The 24,188-nt window shown below is 35.9% G+C and overlaps 1 protein-coding gene across 2 annotated transcripts in view; it reads left to right on the top strand.

Annotated features, from left to right (window-relative positions):
- Window positions 1-24,188, top strand: part of SYK (spleen associated tyrosine kinase) — a 47,197-nt gene that overhangs the window by 21,507 nt on the left and 1,502 nt on the right. Inside the window, exons 4-13 of one of the 2 annotated variants that reach the window (XM_064735681.1) lie at window positions 6,960-7,098; window positions 8,529-8,610; window positions 9,685-9,731; window positions 13,998-14,066; window positions 18,044-18,134; window positions 18,799-18,976; window positions 20,151-20,360; window positions 20,798-20,987; window positions 22,299-22,439; window positions 22,645-22,757. In XM_064735681.1, coding sequence (XP_064591751.1) covers window positions 6,960-7,098; window positions 8,529-8,610; window positions 9,685-9,731; window positions 13,998-14,066; window positions 18,044-18,134; window positions 18,799-18,976; window positions 20,151-20,360; window positions 20,798-20,987; window positions 22,299-22,439; window positions 22,645-22,757 — 1,260 coding nt within the window. The remainder of the gene's footprint in view (window positions 1-6,959; window positions 7,099-8,528; window positions 8,611-9,684; window positions 9,732-13,997; window positions 14,067-18,043; window positions 18,135-18,798; window positions 18,977-20,150; window positions 20,361-20,797; window positions 20,988-22,298; window positions 22,440-22,644; window positions 22,758-24,188) is intronic. The other variant, XM_064735682.1, reaches the window with a different exon arrangement.

Raw genomic sequence — 24,188 nt, forward strand, 5'->3', positions numbered from 1 at the left:
GGGTGGCCACTTTCACACTGGGAGGAGAAGCCCATAGAGGAGAAAATGCTAATTTTAAGGCTCTGTTTAAACCATGACAACTGCCATTGGAGCTTAAATAATATGAATTGCTAGTGTGTTGATCTTGGATATCTGTTATTAAGGACAAGACTCTTTACTTTTGCATCTGTAGGATGCTCTCTGATGTATTAACTGTTCTTGCACAGACTTCCTATCTGGCCATTTTAGAATGCAGTAGCCACTCAGCTGCCATTTGCTCCTATGGTCTCGGGGAAGACACAGGGAGAGAACTTAACCTATCCCATAGTTCAGTAGCCAGTGCAGCAAGAGAATGTGTTGTTCATTTGTGTTGAAATCAGTTATTTTACATTGCTGAGCCATTCTAGCCATTCTAGCTCTCAGACCCACACACTTAGAGGCTCATCACAAATGAAAGAACTGTCTAATTTAGAGAGGTTTATTGCTTTCAGCAGTGGGTTGCCTAACATGGGCTTGCTCAGCAGGTATTGAGAAATAAACCACTCATTTCTGGCTAACTGAAGCAGAAGCAGCAAAACTGTTGAGTGTGAGTGTGGTGCATTGTTTTATATTTCAGGCACAGACATCACAGTTTTACTTACCCAGCAGCAGTGCTTGCCAGAATATTCTGTACATCTGTGGATTGAAGGCTTTGAAGTTGTGACTGTGAGTTAGTGTTTTTCTAACACTGGTCAAGATAATTAAGCCCAGTAGCTGACTGAAAAGTAAAACTTTCAGACATGTAAGTCTAAGAGATGTTTGCGTGTTGAAGTAGGAACTGGAACATGGGAACAAAGAGAGGAGCTAAATTATTGAAGAGATTAGGTAAACTGAGGTTATTTAACAAGTCCATGAGTGAATACTTGTAGGTGACAAAAATCAAATTGTTTATTATGGAGAAAATAATAAATCTTACAAGGATATAATATTTTTATATTATATAAAAATAAATATTTTTAACAAGGCTCTCAAAACTTCATTACACCAGAAATTTGCTATCCATCTGACATACCTATCTTAAAGCAAAATCCAATACAGCAGTCTGTGTAATAATACAACTAACATGTAGATTTCTTTAGCATTGCTGTGCAGCAATACAAGATTATCAAATCTATAATTATTTTTAATGGTTTAAATATGTAAATAGTAAAAAAAATTCCTAACTTCAGTTCAAAATATCAGGAGTAGCACCATAAAAATAACACTACAATGCATCCAAGGAAAAATTCTGAGCTAAATGTGGATGTTTTTCCAGGAAGTTTTCAAAGATCTATTAAAAGTTTTTTTCATGGCTTAAAAGTCAATAAAGTTTGTATGTGGATGCTAGAGAGTTTGTTTTCAGAACTAAACACAGAAACCATGACATGAAATGGGAAGTATTTTCTACCTCTTCTGTGAAGAATGTTTATGTAAGATTGCCACTCTAGGCAAAAACTTTGGGGGAAAAAAATTGCAGTGGAACCGAAGTAAAATATTTCTAAAATTATCTGAAAAGAAACTGAAAATAGAGAACTTTATGTCTGAAGCCCCACTTTACGCTAACACTTTTACATTCTATACTGGGTGAATGTTCTTGACCAAACTTCTGGGGTTTATTACATTTTGTCTGGTAGGGAACTTTGATAATAGATTAAACTGTTAATATTGGTAATACTTTTATTAATATTGCAATAGTATTTTATTAATAATGCATCATTAAATATTTATAATATTGTTGATATCTATCTGAGTTCATGCATGCATATGTGGAAGAGTTGAAAAATAAATTATAACTTCACTAAAAGGAAACAGCAGAAGAGTTAGTTTCCTCTGTAGTTTCACATAAGAAACGCCTCTGGTGTGTGGCAAGGGTTGGCATATCTTGCCATCAGTATTGACCACTTCAGTTATACAAGCATGTGATCTTGCATATGCATTCAAAACCAGGAGTTACGGAGTTGGAGGAGAATAAAGAATATTCAGAAATACTGGTAAACTTAAAAATTCAGTATTAGGGAAATTGTGAGTGAAGGCATTGCAAATTAGCAGTTAAGTCTATATAAACTTTTTACATGTGTTCATGGCTGTATCTGGTTCACATAAAATATGAACAGTTGTGTAAAAGGAAAGTATAAAACTATTTTGGTGTCATATGAGTATCTTCAGTAAGCAATGAGAATATTAAAGAGGACAAAACTGGTTTAGACTATTATAATGAGCCACAGTAATATGCCACATCATGGCATTCCATGACAACTAGAAACTAAACTGTCTCTTACATGTCACAATGCTTAGTACTAGTAACAACATTTCAAAATAATAAGTTTTGAAGTGCAGTTGTCTGTAAGAGTTTTATTGTCTTTTGTCTGACCAAAGATTTTTGTTTCTGGGATATGTAGCAGTATATATTTACACTAATATTGCTGCCTTCTAGGAGTTTGCTGCTACCAGACTGCATACTGAGCTAGGTCATTTTTGACCATATAGAGCATTATTAAGATAATTCTATTAGTGTTAACTTTCTATCCATAAAAGGGTCTGGATATTGTTGACATTATAGAAGATGAAAACAATTCTATTAAATGTGACCCTCATTCAGGGATATTAATTAATGATGAAATTCCTCTTTTAAGTGCCAAGGAGTTGCTAGGCTTAGACAAGCTATAAAAGACCATAAAACCTTTTCTAGATAAATGATAATACACAGACATTGAACTGTGTTTCTGGAGGTGCTGTCTTCCTCTCCACAGCAGCCTGGATGATGCCCATGACTCTTTGGGAGAGCTCTTTACTGATCTTCAGTTAGGTACATGGTGGGTGCCACTTGCAGACCACTATGGCAGAGCTATGGCCTCTCAAGACAGGTTCTGCACTGGGTGCTTCAGCCGCAGAGTGGGTCTGAGGTGTGAAGAAAAGCTGTGACCTAACTGAGACAGCTGTACTAAGATCTCCTATTTCAGATGCAGTTTTACTGCAGAGCTGTTTGTTAGGGGTTTGGTGGAGCATGGTGTATTTTTGTGCCATGGTGAAGTTGACTAAATAGACTAATTTGATGCAATCCTTCTCACAAAATTATTTTATAACTGTGCAGCAGACTCACCAGGAAATGAATTTTTAGGATCTATTGTAGATAGCAATAGTGTGAAACTGAGATATCTCCCAAAATCTGTAGTGTTCTGACATTTCTGAAATAGCTTTGAATGTGTTAGCGAACAGGGGAGAAGAAATGATGCAAATAAAGACAGCAGTTAATCCACTTTGCCCTTTATATAATTCTTTTACAGATGGTGCCAAGTTCATTACTTATTACTCGCAAGCTTGGAACATATGCAATGTGGAGCAGATCTTTGAAGTGATAATGAGTAGCCATGTTGTTAATAGCATTACCAGAGAGATGGCCATGGAGAGAGAGGGCAAGACAAACAGGGAATGGCTGGAGCTCCATCAGCAGTGGGGAATGTCAATGTCTCTGGCACCAACAAAGCTGTAATTGCTGAGAAGGCAAAGCAATGCCAAGAATAAAATTTAGTATGCCTTTGGATCCAGGAGCAAGAATAATTTCACACCATTCCTAAAGCAAGTATTTTGCTTGTTTATTTTCTTCATAATTCTCCACTGCAGAATGCTGTGAATTCTGTTTTTTCTACACAGTCAATGAGGCATATTGTGATAGCAATTTATTTCTTTGACCCTCAGGGATATTTTTCTTTAGAAAGAGGGCGATCATTTGGGCTTTCAGATGGAAACAGAAAAAATTGGGACATTGTTCTTTTTGCTTCCAAATGAAAATACCAAAGGAAGGAATGAATAGCTATTTACACTGAATGTAATAACACTCCAGATTGTTATTGGTTGCTGTCTAGGTCACACTCCCAAAATCACAAAAAATACTCAAACACACATTGCATGAAATATAAAATCAATACCTAAATATTCTCTGCATTGCATCAGGTAACAATTTTAATTTCTACATTCCTTATTCTGCTGTTTTAAAAATGTATGTCACAAAAAAATCCAGATACCTTGGCACTTCTGTAATATACCTATGTAGCTATGTACTCAAATCTGTTCTCAGTGAAGTTGTTCATAATTCTGATGAATCCAGTGGATGAAACAACAGTGTTGTTTATTTGCAGGTGTTTATTATCTTTATGTTTTTCTTCTGGACATTTGCAATTCTCTGCAATAGCATGAAATGGAAGACGAGGTGATACCTGACTGTTGGCTTCCTTCCTTGCCAAAATTTTTCAATTAAGGCCTTTTTATTTAGCAGTTTCTATTGAAGAACAGTTAATATTGTGTTTCATTTCAGAGCCCTTTAAAGCAGAGAGTGCATTTGGAATTTTGATTTTTCTTTTTCTTAACATTCCAGAATTTGTTACTTTCCATACAAGGAAAGTTCCATATGTGAGGAGAGCTCCCAGATTTGATGTGAAGGCCCTAGGTAATGCAGGCAGTACCATCAAGATGTGAAACTTTTCTGTCTGTTCAAAGAGGTTTCAGGTTATAACCTTTAAGTTTGAATAGCATTTGTCTTTTATTCTATTTTTTACAGCAGCTGTTGACATAGAACGGAATACCGTTACCCAGCTGCAGTTCTGGAGGCTTAGCCTAACCTAGACAGCTATTATCACAGTCTGCAAAACCAAAGTGAAATTGTAAAACGTGGCTTGTGGCAATCCATGCCACGCAGTAAGGGTTCAGTTTGCCAAAACTAAGACTTAAGCTGTCAATTCAATGCACTTGATACTTCTGCCTTTCAGACATATTTAGAAAAAAGGTAGTATCTTCTGGTTTTGTGTTTTGTGGGGATCCAGGTTGTGTACCTCCTGATTTTATCTTCTGTAGGGATCTAGGTTGTGCTGGAGTTGACTGACTGTAGTTTAAAACCCACCTGCTCCATAACCCTTAGAGAGAAAGGGTCCCATGGACCCTGACTGACCATGTGCTAGAATGGAGGTGTTTTCAGGATGTGCAGTGATGGAGCTCTCTGACAGAAGTTGTCATGGCTGTAAGCTGCAGATGGCTCCAGAGTTGTGTAGCTGTTTGGTTAGGGGAAGGAAAACCTCTGAAATGCAATTACAGCCCTATAAACCTGAACTCCACCTAAATCCTGCACTGAAGAGTGATAGAGCTTTTTGGGTCTGTGCCATAGTCTTCAGAAATCAGGGCTCTCCCATCCCATTGGTGCCTCTGCTCTCAAGAAATGTTTGCAATGCCTCTCCTGAGAGTAACAAGTCTTGGAAATTACTTGTTTCAGTAGAACTGAATTGTATTAGAGCCTCCATTTCTTCCTGTGAAACATGAAGGATATTTGTTACTGAGAAACAATCCATTGCATTTTTATTATCTTATTTGTGCTGTTCTCAACAGAAGCCTGATTACAATGAAATGCCGTTTGTTTGTGTTTTAGAAACAGTGCCCTCTATTCTGAAAATATTTTTCTCAGCTTTATTTGCTTTGAGCAGGTCAGAGGAAGACTAAGTAAAAGCCACTCTTCATTGTAGCAGAGCCTGTTGCTCTTCACTGGTCAGTCAGCACAGGAAATCAGCATGCTGAGAAAACACCTATATGCCATGAAGAAACCACAATGTGTTTCAATTTGCTTTAGAGACTTACACAACCTACTTTGGTGTCAGGAAAAAAAACCTGCTTCTCTTTTCTTTTAGCCAGTGTCCTGTTCACATCTTAGGCAACAAGAATCATTCTATTTGAAGGAAAAAGGTACATAAGTAATTCAGGCAAAATACACTCTTACTTCAACCTTGAGAAAGTCAGCTGACGAGAATGCATTAATACTTGACTCTGCAATCTCCTGAGATATAACAACAAATACCAGTGTTGCACCAGCAAAGGTTCTTAAAACCTCAGTGAGAATTCTTTTCAATTATGTCTTATAATTCTTTTCAAGGCTGTCTTATAATTCTTTTCAAGGCTGCTCAAAAATTCAAGAGAGAGAAAGTAGATTTCTGTGCACACCAGAACAAGAAATGTTGTAGTGCTCCAGAATCTAAGCTTTTCATTTAAAAAAGAAAAAAGCCAGTCAATTTTATTCTAACTCTATTGCTGTCACACTGTCAGCTGTCAGTCAGCATGGGAGCCTGACTGAAAGAAGAAGCCTGCCTTCCAAACTCAGAAATGTTGCACCAACTATGTTGGAGGTAGTAACAAACTCCCATCTATTCTGCATCCAGTAGTCAGGGTATGCTGGTCTCAGTGTCAGCTAGCCCTGAGTACACATATAACAACTCTGTCATGCTTTACAGGCGTCTCAGAGGGCACTCATAGGTCTCCTGGAAGGAGGAGATCATCCTACCTTTGAATTTTAGACAAAGTTTTTATATTACATTTGACAGTCTCTCCATGGTGAAGTTTAGATGAGATATATACACTTCAATACCATGTCAAGTTTCATAGGAATTTTATGTAAAATCTGCAACAAAACATTAATGTCTTTCATGAAATTATAAGAATTAATGATTACAGAAATATATTATTTTCTTTAAATTCCCAGCCACACAGCAAGCTATTTCAAACACAAAAAAATTGCCATTTCACATTATGTTATTTTAATATTTTATCTTCTGTTCTTACTGTCATCTCTTTATTTCGAAATAAAAGATAAAAGAGAGGCAAGCCAGTACTGCAGAACCTTTAAAATGCATATTTGCCCCAAGAGTGCTTTATGCAGTGTACAGTGTTCTGGAGCTGCCCTAAAGTGCCTTACATAATTGATTTTTTGTTTTCATCTGTTGCCTTTTTGGAAGGAAAAAAAGAGAAACCTTAGTCAATTAACCTGAAAGTTAATTACACTAAGAAATAAATGAAAGGTTTAACAAAATGTTTTCAGAAGTTGCAGTGCTGATTTTGTTTTGGTTTTAATTCAAAATCTTTAAGGAAAGGGTAAATATAAAAGAATGTTCATTCCTGGTAAATCCTGAAAGTCTTTCTTATTTCTACAGTATCCGAGAAAGGGATAGCAATGGCTCCTATGCCCTGTGCCTACTGAATGATGGAAAAGTACTGCACTATCGTATTGACAGAGATAAGACAGGAAAACTCTCCATACCAGATGGAAAAAGATTTGACACCTTGTGGCAGGTCTGTTAAATTTATATCACGTGGATATCTGTAATCACATTTCTATACAACTGACCAACGTTGTTTTAGTTTGCCCTGTGACAATAGTCTTTGGCTAAAACCAACACATTTTGGCAGGTTATTTGTGATTTGTGATATGGTTCCAACATTGTGTGGTTTCTGTATATGAAGAAAATATATGTTGATGTAGAAAGCTATGTGAGTGTAGAGAGTTCAATAATTTTTAAATATGATGTTGCAGCCTGGCTGAGTTCAAAACTGTGATTTTTATTAGTTATTATATTATTAGCTGAACATTCTCTAGAATGAAAATCCGTTCACATTTGCAAGTAACCATTTTCAATAATGGATATGCTTGGTTTAGTCTTTTGCTAATGTAATTTATGACAGCAGCAACAGAATTCTAGCAGGCAAAAAGAGGATGGTTTAAGGTCTTGCACACATAATGCAGTCTTTAGCTTTGAAATTCTCTACCTTCAAGTCTGCTAAAGCGTGGCTTGCTGAGGCTTACCACCCAAATATGTCTGGATCTTGGTAAAGAATAAACAATGAAGACAGCCACAGCTGACTATGCCATAGTTGATACTAAAACTGAATACTGGTGAAATTACTGTGTAAATTGAAAATACTAAGGGAATTGAAATCTCTGCAGAAATCTCTTATGTCCTCCTGCTTAAAAATCTATTAAAATGAGTTAAGTGAGTCACAGATCTAAAATATGAATCTTTGCTTGCATATATTCATTCTTAGGGGTTTTGTGTTTCTTTCCTGATCTCACTAGAAATTTAAAAGCAGCTCTGCTATCTTACAGTTTTTGTGAACTGTGAACATGCCTGCAACTCTTACACTCGCAGACCTTCTCCTTTATACCCAAATGGAAAATATCAGTAACAAACCTGTAAAACATGATGTGGGGAGGACAATCCAGGAGCACAAATGGTCACAACTACTGGTGCTACCTTTATTAACTGTGCACATCCCATTGTAATTCTGAGGTCCAGAGAAAGCATTGCATATTAGGGCAATTCTTGCACTGTAATTATCCCCAAAAATTAAAAAGAAAAAAAAAAAAAGAAAAAAGAAAAGAAGGAAAGTGGGAACTCAGAGACATAAAAATAAGTTATTTGCTCAGAGTTACAAAGCTGTGTAATAGCAGAACTGGGGGGAAGTACTGACCCATCACATTGTACATTTATTCACAAGGTTACTTTAGAAACATGCACCCCTGCTAAATAGAAATAAAGCAAATAACATGTGCAGTAAAGAATTGTGGTATTCCAAGGTCATTCATTGTAATATAGATCAGCTATTGTACATATGCACACATTTCTAAAGAGACAGTATATTTAATATATTTAATACCACCCTCATATTTTCTTAACTTTTTCTCTCATTATTTCTTTTTTTTCCCTCCCCTCTCATTCTGCTAGTTAGTTGAGCATTACTCATACAAACCAGATGGATTATTAAGGGTTCTTACCATTCCTTGTCCACAACATGGCTCCGAAAATGGTGAGTTATTCCTGTTATTTTTATATGTGTTAAAAGACATAATTATGATAAATGTGTGTGAATTTTTTCCACTTCCCATATAGGTGGGTGCAGATTTTCCGTGTTTTCGAATGAGGTAATATCTGCCAGACTGTGCATGATGGAGGTGGTATCCTGTAGCTTAGGGCTACCAAGTGAAATTACTGCTGGGTCTAAATTATTGTTGGATCAGAAATGTGCTTTGCTGCCCAAAGTGGTAGTGTGTGTTACTTGGACCACAAACATGAACAAAGTGCTTTTCCCAGCACTGCTCCAGTGGTCCTTACTCCAAGCTGAAGCAGTCACAGCAGCAGTGCTGCTGCAGGAATTCATCATGGGTGAATGAGTCATGCGCCCAGCAGGTGAGTTCCTGTGTTGGGGGGAGCAGGGCAGAGCAAGGCACTGGCTGCACCCAGCACTGAAAGTGGGGTCAGAGAGCCATTCCTTGATAACTTGTGGGAAAGGAGGAGAAGAGGTGGGGGAAAGTGTCAGTGTTGGGTGACAGTGTTGGTTTTTATCCTGTTTCTTCTTTAATGTCATATCACACTGAAGAGATGTTGTCCTCCCTCTTTCCCTGACTGAAGAGGGAAAAGAGATGGATCTGACTGATCTGTGTCCAGCGTGTGCTCTTCCAGAACTAGTATTCTCTCTGTAAGGTCACCTTCTGTCATTCTAACTGGATGCCAGTGCCATTGTGAGAAGATATAGAATAATAAAATATAATCATGGAACCATTTAGGTTAGAAAAGACATTAAGATCATAAAGTAACAACCCTGAAGTTTTTACATTTTCCATTCATTTGAATGACTACATGCTTTTTTTCCACCATTATTTTCATTCTCCTTTGAATCATTTAGGATCTCCACTTACTTCTGTCTCTGTGGCCAAAAGTAGCAGAGTCTGCTGCATATAAGAGACAAAAAGCAAAGATGGTCCAAGAGAAACATTGTAATGGGATCTAAAAACTTCACAGTTGGTCCCCTCTGTAAAACTTTGTGTTCTTACACAAATTTTTCACCTTGTTCAGTATCATTTTACATTTGATTCTTTTGCAGATAATCTTGGTTTTAATACTCATCCTTCTTCTGGAACACTTCCTAAGGTAAATGAACATGGTGGTATAGCAATAGCATTCATTTGAGGAGGATTACTGTCACATACTGTTCTGGGAATCCTAATTCTTGGGTATTATTTCATCTGTGAGTTTATTTTTCTTGGGTTATAAACAGTGATTTGAAAAGAACCTTGACATTCTATCATGGTATTGCTTTCATCAGTGTTTTGAATGCACTAATCATAATTTAATTTTGTGAACCTCTTTTACACATATCATGTATGTGATAAAACAGTATTTTACATAGGCAAGGTGCCTCATTGATAGTCATATTCTATAACGTTGTACCAGCAACACTAGGAGGAGAGATACGACATTGCTTATACTGTTCACTTTGAGAATCTGCTGACTGAAGCAGAAATGGAAGTTCAATTTATTTTCATATTTGGTCTGTGCAGTTAACATCAGACTTTGCACAAGGGTTTCGTTTCTTATGCACTGCTTTAGGGGAGATTCTTTCATCCACTCCATGAAGAGTGAGCAAGTCCCCCTGTTACTATAATTACCTGAGTTCTCAAAGTCCATTGAATACAGAAGCCATCTGAGGTGTGATACATCCACAGAATCACGTAATACTGTCTTGTTCAAGGTAGTTGGTTTTATCTGAAATAGGGAGTGAATTTTAGTAATTTCCCTGCATAACTTAATCATTTAGATCATTATCTTGATGCAGTTCCATATTACAGAAAAGAAATTTATTCACATAAGCGACTACTTCCATTTCAATACAATTGACTCCTAGCAGGCCTGTGAATAACCACTCTCATACCTTCACTTCTGTACATCAGGTACCTTTATAAAGAATTTTAAATTAAGCAAAAAAATCAGTCCCTTTTTAATTACAAATATTTTAAAGTTTATTACTTCTTTATTCTTAATAATATTTTTAATTAGAAAAAAATAAATATAAAAATACTGCCTTGAGGTTTGTATCTGTGCCATTTGCAAGGATGTCCATGAAGTTTAAGCCTACAAGACCCACATGTGTATCATCTGGTATACATGCAGTTGTAGAGATAGGGCAAGCATATTTAGTGTGTATGTATCATAATATACACAGAAAAATTCACAATATAAGTGTAAATTTAACTGCTACTGCTTAAGGCGTGTCATGATAGCTAAAAAGAAAGTCACCAAAGCTAAGTGAAAGTGCCTATTTTGCAAAGAGTGTACTAAAATATTGTTTTAATTCTCAATATATTTGATATTTTGCATTTCTCAAAATTGAAATCTGTGTTTTGTGTTTTCTTTGGGACTTTTTAAAAATGAGCCTGCTAAATTACTTTCTTGTACTATAAACATAGAAAATGGAAAATTGTAAATAACTAATACTGCTTATGGACCTCAAAAATTTCACTTAATATTTCCAGGTTCTCACACATTAATACTTGTGTGTAAAAGCAGTGACTCATGAAGACTTTTAATATACCTGAAATACAATTATTCAGATTACACAAAACCAAAAATTATGCCAGCTTGAAGAGAAGGTGTACAGTCACCAACATACAAACAGAATCTTATATGGAAGATGTGCAATCTATCTTCATATTATTTACACCATGATAATTAACATTTAGGAGTTTCTGACAATTCTAGTGTACTGCATTGGGTTTTTTATCTATGAAAAGCATTGCCAAAATATGTAAATTGGAATAGTGAATTTTTGAATTGGGTATCAAAAATAATTATGATGAATTAAGGAAATGTCCTGTAAAAAATAAAAAGGGTGAGGCTCAGAAGAAAGCAGTACAAGATACTGCACTTTTAATAGTCAGATATAAATCACAGAAAAGCGGGCAGACACAGCTTTTCAGAGGATGTTATGCCTGTGATGAATCAGGATGGGAACAAGAATGAGCAGCCGCCATGCTGGTAGAGGAAGGGGAAACATCAATGTGTTTCCAGCTTGTTCGACTCTGGCAAGGTCTCAGCTGAGAGACTTTCACCTGTTTTTGGCACTGCATGGAAGAATGTTTTCCAGGAGGAGATAATCCAGAGCAAGACAACAGGGATGATCATGACTTGTGAGAAAGGATTGATTATAATAAAGAAGTAAAGGAGAGAAAGTAGAAGAACAAATCAGAATGGCCAGTTCTAAGCAACAGTCTAATACTGGTGCTCCCAGGATGCAGACCAAGTTTTCAGTATCTTTTTCATTTATATATAAATATTTTTAATAGACATATATCTAGTTTATGTTTATGTTTATGTTTATTGCAACCTAAAAAAGTGATGCTATTCCAAAGTCTTAGTGGAATAGAATGCCCAAATGTGAAGTTGAATTTAAGAAGCTGCATGAAATGTAGAAACAACTGCTGGGTGATATGCAAATTATCCAATTATTATCTGTATACTGTTGGTTATAAGAGCTTGGAGTAAAATTTACACCAGGGGCATGAATCTGCATCAGATTTGTCTAATATTTGCTATTGTTCTGTGGGCAAATCTGGAGTAACAAAATGCTTAAATTTAATGTAACATGGACAGTTCCTTCTTAGTCATACTAACATGCTTCCTCTGCAAAAGAAAGGACTTTATGCTAAATTTCTGTATTGAAGGTAATTTCCCATGCAGAATATGGGGAGTTGCTTGTTCTTGCTTCTCCCAGAACATGCATGGACTGAGATATTTCTTGCCTTTCAAATGAGGCTCCATGCCTAGATTTAAGGTGATTTTGACCCTTTACATTTTGTAAATTACTTTTTTCTCCTTGCAATCAATTTCATCTCAATATATATTTAAACCAGCAGAGGAGCTTTTGAGATTATTCTTTATTTCAGTTCTCGAGCTGATGACATTATAGTGAAACTGCCAAATTCTGGCCATTTCCCAAATTCTCCTCTTAATCTTTCTCAGTATTTTGTTTAGTCATAGTCTTTTAGGTGGTAATAATAGACCTAAACTTTATGAGTAGAGCCTAATTAACTAGTTGCTGTGCTTGATGAGCTACTCATTTCAACATGCATTTATAGGTCTAATACAAATATGTGAGTTAAGCAGTATTATCCTAACTACAGGTGGTTGCTTTCCCAAGTGCTAGGAGATACTCTCATTGAAAAAGTATAATGAGAACCATGCTTAGCTTGTGCAACAGAGCACTTGACCTCTTAGAGAATTTATCTACTTTCAAACTGCAACTAAGTAGTACTTCAGGTTTCATGTATTCCCAATATGGAAAGAAAATTTCATGAAGTAAAAGAAAATAGCTGACTCAGTAACCTTTTTCAATATGCAGTATACTGAATTTTTATGTATCGCAGCTATGAAGAATGTCTAGCATCAAAAAGGTTTCTGTTCTTCCAGTAGCATCTCAGGGACTACATGGCTGTCCTTGATGTCTTGAAACAAAAAACACCTTTCTAATGTGAAATCAAAAATTTTATTTTAAAAGAATACTAGGGAATATACCAACCCTAACAATTGAAAAAGTTACCTTTTCAGAAAATAAGAAGTCCAAATGGGCTATTAAAAAGTTCTGAATATCTAAGTTCAAAGGCTGTTTAAAATGACTGAAAATGTGGCTTAGATTGTTATTTTAGCTTCAGCATCAGACTAAATGTTTGAACAGTATGTGCTCCATCTCAGTTTTTAATAGTCATGTATGATCTTTCAGTGACCCCTAAAAATGCTAATTTATCACATTTAATTAAGTTAATGTGTTTTTGTAAAACATATTTGCATATCTTTTAAAGGTATCTTTACACAGAACATAAGTATGTGTCTCAATGTTCCTTTTTGTTTGAAATTAATATTACTTAGCATGCTTAGCATGCTTTCTGCTTCAATAACCACAGTGTTTGTTGTTTGACCAAGGTGTGCTTTACATTTTTCTTGATACATTAGGTTCATTACAATTAGGAAGTATTTCCAGACACAAAAGTTGTCAACTTGTCTCTGCATATGTTCAGGGGCTGGGGAAGGGGGACTAAAGTTCAGTGACAGAGGCAGGAGAAACATACAGTGTACTCCGTAAATAAAGATCTGGACAAAGGGCAGTGCATTTGAATTTAAAAACTGCCTTAAGGTATGTCCACAGGTTCAGGATGGTTTGACGGTAATATAGATGAAATAAAATTTAATACTAAGATTTCCTGTACTGCATTTTTCTGATGCATCATATGTGTGTACTTGAAGGCAGAAGCAACAGAAAGTTTGGGAGTGTTTTGTTCTTTTAGAGTGTTTTTTGTTTTGTGAAATATCTGTAGCTATTTTCATGACATATTTACTGTTCCTCTTTGACATTGTGGTTTCTAGAACTGGGCAGGAGGTGGAATTATCTCAAGACTCAAATCGTACACCTTCCCAAAGCCTGGCAGCAAAAAGGTGCCTCATATACTTTTTTTAGGTTTTTGACTGAGTTAAAAATACTTAAATTACTAATTTCACGCTTCTCCCCTCTTTTCGCTTGCTGTCTTGACTACTAACAATTAGATTGTTAAGATATTGTAAGCTTTCTCTATCTATCCTAATCATGTGCATAATTATGAGCTTGATGTTATAACTGAAGCGATGGGTTTGAAAAGGAGTTTTAAAAATAGAGGGACTCTTTTTTATTTTTATTTCTGGCATACCAAAATAATGCAGATCTCAATATTTCTCCGAATGAAATGTGATAAAATATTTTTCAAAACCACTCAGTTATAATATAACAAAATTATATTTCTACTTTCCTTTGTAATCAGAAAATTGTCTTACTTACACAATTTTATTACTGAACACATTTAGTGAACATTAGTGAACAATAAAAACAACAACATACGCATACTTACATAACCTATGTGCACAGAGCTTCTTATGCATTTACTTAAATTTAGACAAACATAAGATGCCACAAGACCAAGCAGAATGGGAAAATTGGCCAGATGCCAGGGAGCCAAAGGGAGCCCTGCCCTGTCCTATGAAAATGCTTTTGCATGGCCAGAAAATGGTGCTGTCCAGTAATTGATGTAGTTCTGAAGCATGTAGTTGTGAGTTTGTTTGCATGCTGAGAATTATATGTATGCCCCTGTTTGGTCCATGAGTCTGTATGTTTATTGATTTATTTCCACTTGCTCTTCAACAAAAATGAGCAGGCCTGAAAAGCCCTAGAGGTATGCTACTGTTCAGAGTGAAAAGCTATGTTTTATATATACTGTATTTGACAATCCTGATAAATAACAAATATTGTTTTCCTACAGCTTCAGTTCACTTTTATGCTGAAGTGCCAACAGCTGTTGTCAGCTATGTATCCCTACAGGACCCATACCTCTTTTTCAATGTGTGTTTGTTATATACGAATACAGACAGAGTCTTATGACCTGCTCTCAGCCATCTGAAATAGAATGCCAAACTGTCACACATTTTGGGTTGATTCAGAAAAATGGGTGTCGGGTCTGAACTCTGTAGACCTATTTTTGGTCACACTGCTGTCTGTTAACCTGGTAAAACCTGTGTCTTGCTCTGGTCACTTTCTGCAGTCAAATACCTATTTCCTGACTTCTGGAAAACATACACAGAGTAGAGACTGAAGCATATTGGCAGAGTAAAACCATTCAGGAAAATAATTTCAAAAACCCGATTTGATTGCCATTTACGTGTACTTTACCTGGAATACTCAGCCCCACATCATACTGCCAGATTTTAGACTCTAGACAAAAGTTGTGCTTTGAACTGTTCAAAGATTTTAACTATTCATTCACCCCAATAAGCACAGTTTACTTTAGACCTTGTTAATTACACAATTACTTCTACTATTTCAGACAGTAAACCAGAAAAAACCATATTTATTTTATTTGTTATGTTATATTTATTCACTTCTGGAATTTTTTTTCAATTTTAAAAATGCACTATTTGTATTACATTTTCAGATCCAGTTGAAAAATTTTCAGTCTGTTTTACTCGTGTAAAGTCGGCAATTTGGACAATTTAAGTGAAATCCTGCCACCTAGTGGCAACTGAGATGGCGTAGGCAAAACTTCTCTCATGGCTGATGAGATGTTTGTCATGCAGTATTTAGCTACTAGATTTTAATAAAATAAGATTACTTCATGTATTTTTTCAAATCATAGTTATTGCCCTGAAAGAATATTGCACTTTCTGTACAACTTGCCTTCATGAGAATCGTATTATGCTATTTACTATAAAACTATAATCATCACTGTAAAAGTCAGATTTAAAGTAGTTGGAGCCATTTCATTCATATGTCACATTTTTAAAAGGCTCCTCTAGAGGACTGTTTTCTTGTACTCCTTTTTATTGGTTGAATAAATCCTTGGTCCTCTTGCCCATTCTCTGTTTCTTGTAAGAATACAAGAAGTAATCAGTTGTCCTGTACCTTACATGTATTATGTCCAAAAAAGATCTGCAGAATTATACTTGCTGTTTTAAAAGGGTAGGGCAGAAAGGACTCTGCATTTAAGTGATAGTTAAATAAAAAGGAAAGTAGGAATATTAACATAAAAGGCATCACTGTTATTTAATCAACCTGCAGCAATTAGAAATTCTGTATGCATTAACCAAACTAAGTAATGATAAATAAGGCACTATGATTCTTAAACATGAGCAGCTCTCTGAGAAAGAAAATCAGCTTTGATATATCTGGTGTCACTGTGTGATTTTCAGTTCACAGCTGCAGAGCTTTATTTGTAAGCATGGAAGTGATGTTCTTTTTTGGTTTTATGCAGAGCAAGAGCATTCAATCCTTTTGGATTTTTTGTTGTTATTATTTTGTTGTTGTTGTTATTCTTGAATTGCAAAGAGCAGTCATAAATCACATGTCTAGTTGAGGACTCAGCTATGTCTTGGCCAGAGCTATGTTTTTAACAGCAATTCTCTACTGGTGAAAGGATTCTTGAGGTGTGCAAAATTTGCTGTACATTAATTACATTTGACCAGTTCAAAGTATGCCAGTTGACTTCCAGTCTTAATGGGGGTTTGGGGTTAGTGAATTGCCTGTGTGAAATAGAGTGATACAGGTCTTGTCAGGGTGAATCAGTCTAGAAAAACAAAACTAGAGCTAAGGATCTTGGTTTATACTTTCATTTGCCTTGAGAATGGTAGATCAATCAGTTTGTTCCTTGACATATCCCAGAACTGTCTTGGGGTTTTGTGGCTTGCCTTGACAGCAAATGGCCTTTTCACACTGTTCCAAGTCAGAAATACTACCCTTACTGTGCCTGATGTCAATGTACTCATCCTACTAGGCCAGAATATTGCTGAAAACTGGATTCCTACACATGAATTGCAGTAAAATCTGTGTAGTGAAACCTTTTCTATTTCATCCAGCTGGGCAGATAACTTAATTATGATTTCAACGTCTGTAGTTCCCAGGTCTGGTGTTTCCCCTACTAAATGCTGTTTCCAAATGATAAGACTTCTATTGCATCTAATAGTTCACTATGGGAAACTTCACAGAATCATAGAATGGTTTGTGTTGGAAAGGACCTTAAAGGTTATTTCATTAAAATCCTTTTGCCATGGTCAGGGACAGCTTCCACTAGAGCTTTGTTTCTCTTTGCTTGAGAAAAAAACTAATGTGCAGAAATAGATTCTGTAGTTGCATGTTCCCAACAGCTCACAAACAGAAGTGACCAGATTAGTAGCGTTTCTCTCATCTCTACTTTATTGTGCCAGGCAAGGAGCTTCAAAAGACACAATGGGTGAGATGGTTTGTGTACACCATATTATTTCTCTGTAAAGAATAAGGGCAGAGGAATTGTATTTGAACCAGATGCTTAATTAATTTTGTCCCTCCTCAGAGCAGACAAACAGGCTGTACCCCTCGTATCTGGTCCGTGATGTTTGTCCCTGATGTTACACAAGTCTATGAAAGTAGTAACTTTTTACTACAGTTGCTTCCACTTCTTTAAAATATAGCTCCTCTGTAATATCCACAAGAGAAACAGGAAATTGGTTTTTGTTTTCATTTGTGCTAGCAATTTCTCTGTGGCCCAGATAGGGGGAGAGATAACTTGAAGAAGGAGGAAGGACAGATTAAAGAGAAATCCTTCTAACTGCTTGTGTTACATGGCAAATTTGAAAAGAGCACGTAAATTTAATATCTGCAGAAAAAGATTTGTGCCTGACCCACTACAGTTAATTCTCTCTTATCTAATGTTCTGAAATATTTGTAAGATCTTTCTGTGCTTTTGGCCTGCTCTAATAACCTTCAGAATGAAATAACCGCTTTTGGATCCCTTGCTTTCTGATTCTCACCTATGTGTCTCTTGCAAACATTATACCAAAATTCTTAGGGGGAAAAAAAGGTGCTTTTAACTTACCTATTTATTGTTAAAGAGAAAAACTTTATTTGTGTGCTACAGCTTCAGTCAACTATCGGCCACCAACCAGAAGAAGCACCTTTTAATCCATATGTGCTGCAAAGGAACAGAGGTCCTACAGGAGCAGAAAGAGGTAGGCAGAGTAATATATATCATTAATGCAATTTTCTTCCTTATGGCAGAGCTCTTTCTCAATCCTTATTTATTTTTCCTTGCATCTATTTCACGTTCTGTTATGTATTGGTATAACCACTATCATAAGTGAAGCCAGGTAGCTGAAGATACCAGCTGTCACGATGTATAACAAAAATAATTTAGCAGAAATCCCTTTTTCCATTTTGAAATGGATTGTTATTTCCTGGACTCTAAAAACTATATCCTCTCATGTCTCAGAAAGAATTGTGCCCAGTTGCATCCGCAGTGCCAACCATAATGCAGTTAAAGTTGGGTGCCTGAGAATGAAGTACATATAAGGCAGCATTCTGAGTGAAGAACTGTGTGAGGTAACTCATGGGAACTGCCATGGAGAAGGGCCAACCTTTAGCCAGCCTTTTATCAAGTAACCTCCTGGTTTCACCCTGCACAGATGTTCAGTAGTTACAGCATGTCACCAGGGGGACGCCTCTGTCTTTTGGTCTGCTCTAAAATGCATATAGATGGACAGCATATGGTTTCTTTATAATGCCCTTGCAAGTCATACACACTGATGGTCTTGAACGTAGAAAAAATGAATATATTATCTGTGGCAGCAAAAATGTCTGAAATCATATCTAAATTTTTCATTGTTTGAACTGCAGGTGATCAGAGAGAGGCCTTACCCATGGATACTGAGGTCTATGAAAGTCCATACGCCGATCCAGATGAAATTAAACCAAAAAATGTCACTCTCGACAGGAAATTGTTGACTTTAGAGGAAGGTGAACTTGGCTCTGGCAACTTTGGTACTGTAAAGAAAGGGTACTATAAGATGAAAAAGTGAGTGTTGCCTTCTATTTTCATGGAATCCAATATGTAAAAGTTCTAGCCTTAACTTTTTGGAGTAGAGTGTCATTTGGAGTGACACACTGTAAATAATTTCAGTTAATATTCACCAGTTTCTCTCTTTGTATGTACACTTGTGCACTCATTTCTGTCATAAAGTGGGAAAGCACTGTTTATGACTATTTTCTTTCCTGATGGGGATAGTAGAGTAGGAATCCCACTGTCTTGCTCCATAGGTTGCAGAAGTACTAATGCTGCGCAGTATTTCCCATCTGCACAACATCTCTGTCAGAAAACCGGGAGAGTGCCATGGACAGTTTACCTATAGCAAAGAGAGTTTTGCCTGAAGTGTGATAAATACCAGTTTCCTGAAGCTGGAATGTTGATTTTCAAGGAGACAGAACATGTAACATTTTCCATCACATCATGTCAGTAGGAACAGACCCTGTTTGTACTTGACTCTTCACGCATTTTCATAGTAAAATGTTATCAGTATGCTGTTTATGTGCATGGACTGATTATGTACACACTCTCATCTCTTGAAGTTGGAGGCATTTCTTTATGAGAAATGAGATTTTCAGAGGCAGAAAGGATTTCTATTTTTCTAATGTCGGATGTAGGAATTTGAAGGGCTCTGATCTCAGCTTGTGTATATTTTAATCATGTTTCACACAAGCTATGTTGATCTCATCAGTCACTCTGTCAGTTTGCTGTATGAATGGAATGTTGCAGAAGTAGGCTTAGATTCTCAGGGTTTCAGAACCCTGCCTTGGCAACTGGCAGTGATGCATGTTCCAGTCTCCACCCCAAAATGCCCCAGTGCTTAGAAAACTCTTTATAGCTTTTCTTGCCCGAAAAGCTTTATGCCATCTTACCAGAGTGGACAAGAAAAATTTGTCCAGTGGTTTTTTTTTCAGGCTTCTTTAGGCATTGTTATGACAATCTGTAATTTTCTGAGGTTCTTTTCATTCTTGCTCTTTTGCTTAGCTGTCTTCTGAGCATTTGATAGAGAGGTGTTCCTGTTATGGCTGGATTTTTTTCCTCTGAGTGTTAATTCTGTCTTTTGTCACAATTTGTACCATGTGAATGGAAATATCTGATGAAGATTGTGTGCATTGGTGCACATATTTTTCAGCAGCTAGTCTCAGAACTGGATTCTCTTTTGCAGGGGTGCCAAGCCTGTCGCTGTAAAAATTCTGAAGAATGAGAGTAATGATCCAGCCATAAAGGATGAGTTACTGAGAGAAGCAAATGTAATGCAGCAACTGGATAACCCATATATTGTCCGAATGATAGGTATATGTGAAGCTGAGGCCTGGATGTTAGTAATGGAAATGGCTGAACTTGGGCCATTGAACAAATTTTTGCAAAAAAATAGGTTCGTAAACTTTGATTCCATTCCATAGGCATGGAAAAGTTCCTTTCTTTTATTTTTTTCTTTAAGGACAATTAAAATTGATATGTTGTTAATGTAATAATTTTAGTTATTCTTCACTAGAACATGTTTCCAAACTGTCAAATACTTCTGCCAAAATAGAGTATTTTGAATAAATGAAAGACTTTTCATATATCATTCTTCTCCTTCTCTATATCTCCTTCATATATCCAACTTCTCCATTATTAATGTGATCACACATCATCTTGCTCAGGATAAGAACTTAGATTGCCTTTTCAATTTGAAGCTTAGCTAAATGTAAGTGAATCAGGTTCCCAGTGTAATGTGGACAACTTCAGAGTAAAGATTTGTATCTAAACTCCATGAAAAGTCATGAAAATGAACTACTGACCTCTTTAAAATTCAATTGTGATTTTCAGACATGTCACAGAGAAGAATATAACAGAGCTGGTGCATCAGGTTTCCATGGGGATGAAATACCTGGAGGAGAATAATTTTGTTCATAGGGATCTGGCTGCAAGAAATGTGCTCTTAGTCACCCAACATTATGCCAAAATTAGTGACTTTGGACTTTCTAAAGCTCTTAGTGCTGATGAAAATTATTACAAGGTAAGGTCTGAACACAACATGAAAACTGTGTAGTATCATAGCTTAATAAGGATATTTTCAGTTGAAATGCAGTTGAAAATGAGAAATATTATATATCACTCATTATTGTAAGACCTAATATTAGATTACCAAATTCAAATTTTGTGATCAACATTAAGACATGTAGAGAAGAAAAAGCTTGTCCTTCCATTTACTTGTCTACTTTCATTTCCTTTTGATAAACTTGTCATTAGAAGATTTCAAGTTATTGTGGAAATTAGATACTACCTTATATAAGTGGGGGGAAGTGTGTTTGTTGAGAAACAGTTTCCATTATGTCCAAGTAAAATGTATGCTACCCCTAATACACTGCCTTATATAACATAATTAGGGGAGGTTTTTGAAAGAATACCATTGTTAAATAATAAATTAACCTAAGCAAAATTTGTTTATCTTGGTTTTAAATTCTTTGGACCTCAGTACAGCTCAAGTGATTAAAATAATTGCAACATTTAATAAGGTAGAAGGTGGGAGACAAAGACTGTTACCATGTGTATATTTGTTTTCCTGATATACACTCTTGCGATTCAAATTACTTCTTCCTTCTGCTTATTCCCTTTCATCAGCTCTTTGAAACTAGTAATCCAACCCCTGAAGCACTGCAGAGGAGAAGCAAGCCCATACTCCCTTGTGAAGACCTTCCTGTGTAGGAACAGTAGTCACTGGTGGCAGAAAAGGCATCTTAAATCTCTAGCCTAGCTTCTCAATCCCGGTCTCAGGGCCTCAAGAATTAATATCAAAGTCCATTTTCTTTACAACTCCACAGGATGCAGTAGGGCCCCGTCACTAGATCTAGCACTGTGCTGGTATAGCTTGACACTTGAATGTTCATAAAGCAGTATTATGGCATCATTTAGGTAAACTGCAGTTTGCCACAAGTCACTGTGCTTTGAAATAGAGCAACCTCTTCAGCCATCTGGACATGTCTCTTAGCCTTTGTGAGATCCAAATGGAAAAAAATTATTCTAAAGAGCAACTTTAAATTAAATGCCGCTAAAAGCATGACTCAAAGTCATTTAGCTACACTTTTTTTTACCATGGATTTCATTTCAATACTTTATTTTGAAAGTGGAAGATTAGAACAATTTTGTAACACTTTCAAAGAAACTGTTACCCATTTTCTCTAATGCTAACTGCATCGGAAATGTTATGGTACTTAGTATAAATGTGTGTAGACCTAAGTTAATGTTAATTATGTGCATTCAGATGTTGTTTACTGCTTATCAGTTAATCTAGTCTGCTTTTTTTCCTTTCTGTTATGACATATTTTAGGCACAAAGTCATGGAAAATGGCCAGTCAAATGGTATGCTCCAGAATGCATGAATTTCTACAAATTTTCTAGCAAAAGTGATGTCTGGAGCTTTGGGGTTTTAATGTGGGAAGCTTTCTCTTATGGACAAAAACCATATAAGGTGAGTGGTTTTATTTGGTCATGTTTTTTCTTTAAAAATTCATAAGAAATTTGAACCAATATTTTTTCCTAACTAAAGGGACTTGCTGCAAGAAGTGAGTCAAAGGATAGCCCAAAACCAGTTCCAGTCCTGTGTTTGATTTATGCTGTCATGTGTGCTGTAATAATTTGCAACTTGGATGACTGTTTTGGTCACCCTGTTCCAGGGAATGAAAGGTGGAGAAGTTGCACAGATGATTGAAAGAGGAGAACGAATGGAACGTCCTGAAGTCTGCCCAACAGAGGTCTATAGTCTAATGAAATTGTGTTGGACATACAAGTGAGTGTGCTGGGATGCTCTTTTGATAGAAGCACATTTTAATATACATGATTAATAGGCAGAAAGAGGGTGAGTAGGGGTTACTTCAAAAAGCATCTTTTCACAACCATACTCCAAGCTCAGAAGTCAATTGCACTTTCAGGTGAAAATTATCTAAATTACAGAGTGTACTACAAAAAGCCAATTTTGTAGAACAGAGTTTGCCAGAACATAACTTATATATGTATATATAAAATACATGGTATCATAAAAAATAATGACACAAAGATGTCAGTCTAATGCATTTTGAAAAGAATATTTGAAAGTGTGCAAATATTTTTGTTTCATTCTGAATTTGATTGATTTAATTTGAATTTCCAAGGGTTTAGTTTTACTGAAATTTCAAAGTCATATTGCCAAAATATTTGTTCTATTTCTCAATATTTAATTTTTTGAGCTATTTATCTTTTCTCTAATAATGGAATATATTCAAATTGGATACCACACTGACTTCTTATCAGTGAGAGGCAAACCATCTTTTCTGACATGTCAGAAACATTTTTTTCTGTTTCATAACAATTTAGAAATTAGAACTATGAAATACAGAAAAAAAAATAAAGCCTACCTGATTTTTTAAATTAGTATGTTGCAAAAATATATTAAAACTCTTTCATGATTTATTGTTTTAAGCTATTCTGCTGAAGTTACTTATAACTGTAGAAAGAACCCAAACTTACTCTAACATCACTAATTCTTTCAGGTCATCATCAGGAGAATAGGTTTGTCCAAAAGTTCTATGTTAAGGTGCTGTGGTACTTCATTTTAGGTACTTTGCTTCATGTTAGCTTTATTAAACCTAGTACTCTAAAAAGAACGTGCAACCAAAAAGTAATTCCTACGTTTTGGTTTGACTCAAGGAATGCTATAGCAGGTCAACAGTGAAAGGGATCAGGTTTTGCTTTTAGTAACAAACATATCATAAAGCATACTAATTTTGGTTTTATACTAAAATATCTTTATTATTAGAAAGAAAATACATTTTAAAAAGAAAGTTCAGGTCAGGCAGAGTAACTATCTCAATATGTAATGTAAAATTTTAAGGGCTTGTTGTCAGTTTGTATTCTCCAAATAAAGAAACAATTGCAGATATAAAAGAAAGATGGTACAGTCATATGATGTGTGGATAGGCTCCTCTCAGTGCTTCCAACCACTCTGTGTGATGGTACTACCCATTAAAAGGCAGATATTGCACAGCAAATATTCTTTTCTCCAGATTATTACTAAAGTAAATGAAGTAGAAAATGGAGCTGATTTACCATTTCTTTCTTCTAGTGTCTTCATCAACCATAAACAGGTATGATAGTAAACCCACTGACAGGATGCTCTGTAGTAGTATTTGTCACTTGGTATTAATTTTGTAGAGTCATTTTTGTAGCCTTAATATACTGTGAG

This window comes from Zonotrichia leucophrys, chromosome Z (genome assembly GCF_028769735.1).
Source record: "Zonotrichia leucophrys gambelii isolate GWCS_2022_RI chromosome Z, RI_Zleu_2.0, whole genome shotgun sequence".
In the NCBI taxonomy this organism is placed as follows: Eukaryota; Metazoa; Chordata; class Aves; order Passeriformes; family Passerellidae; genus Zonotrichia; species Zonotrichia leucophrys.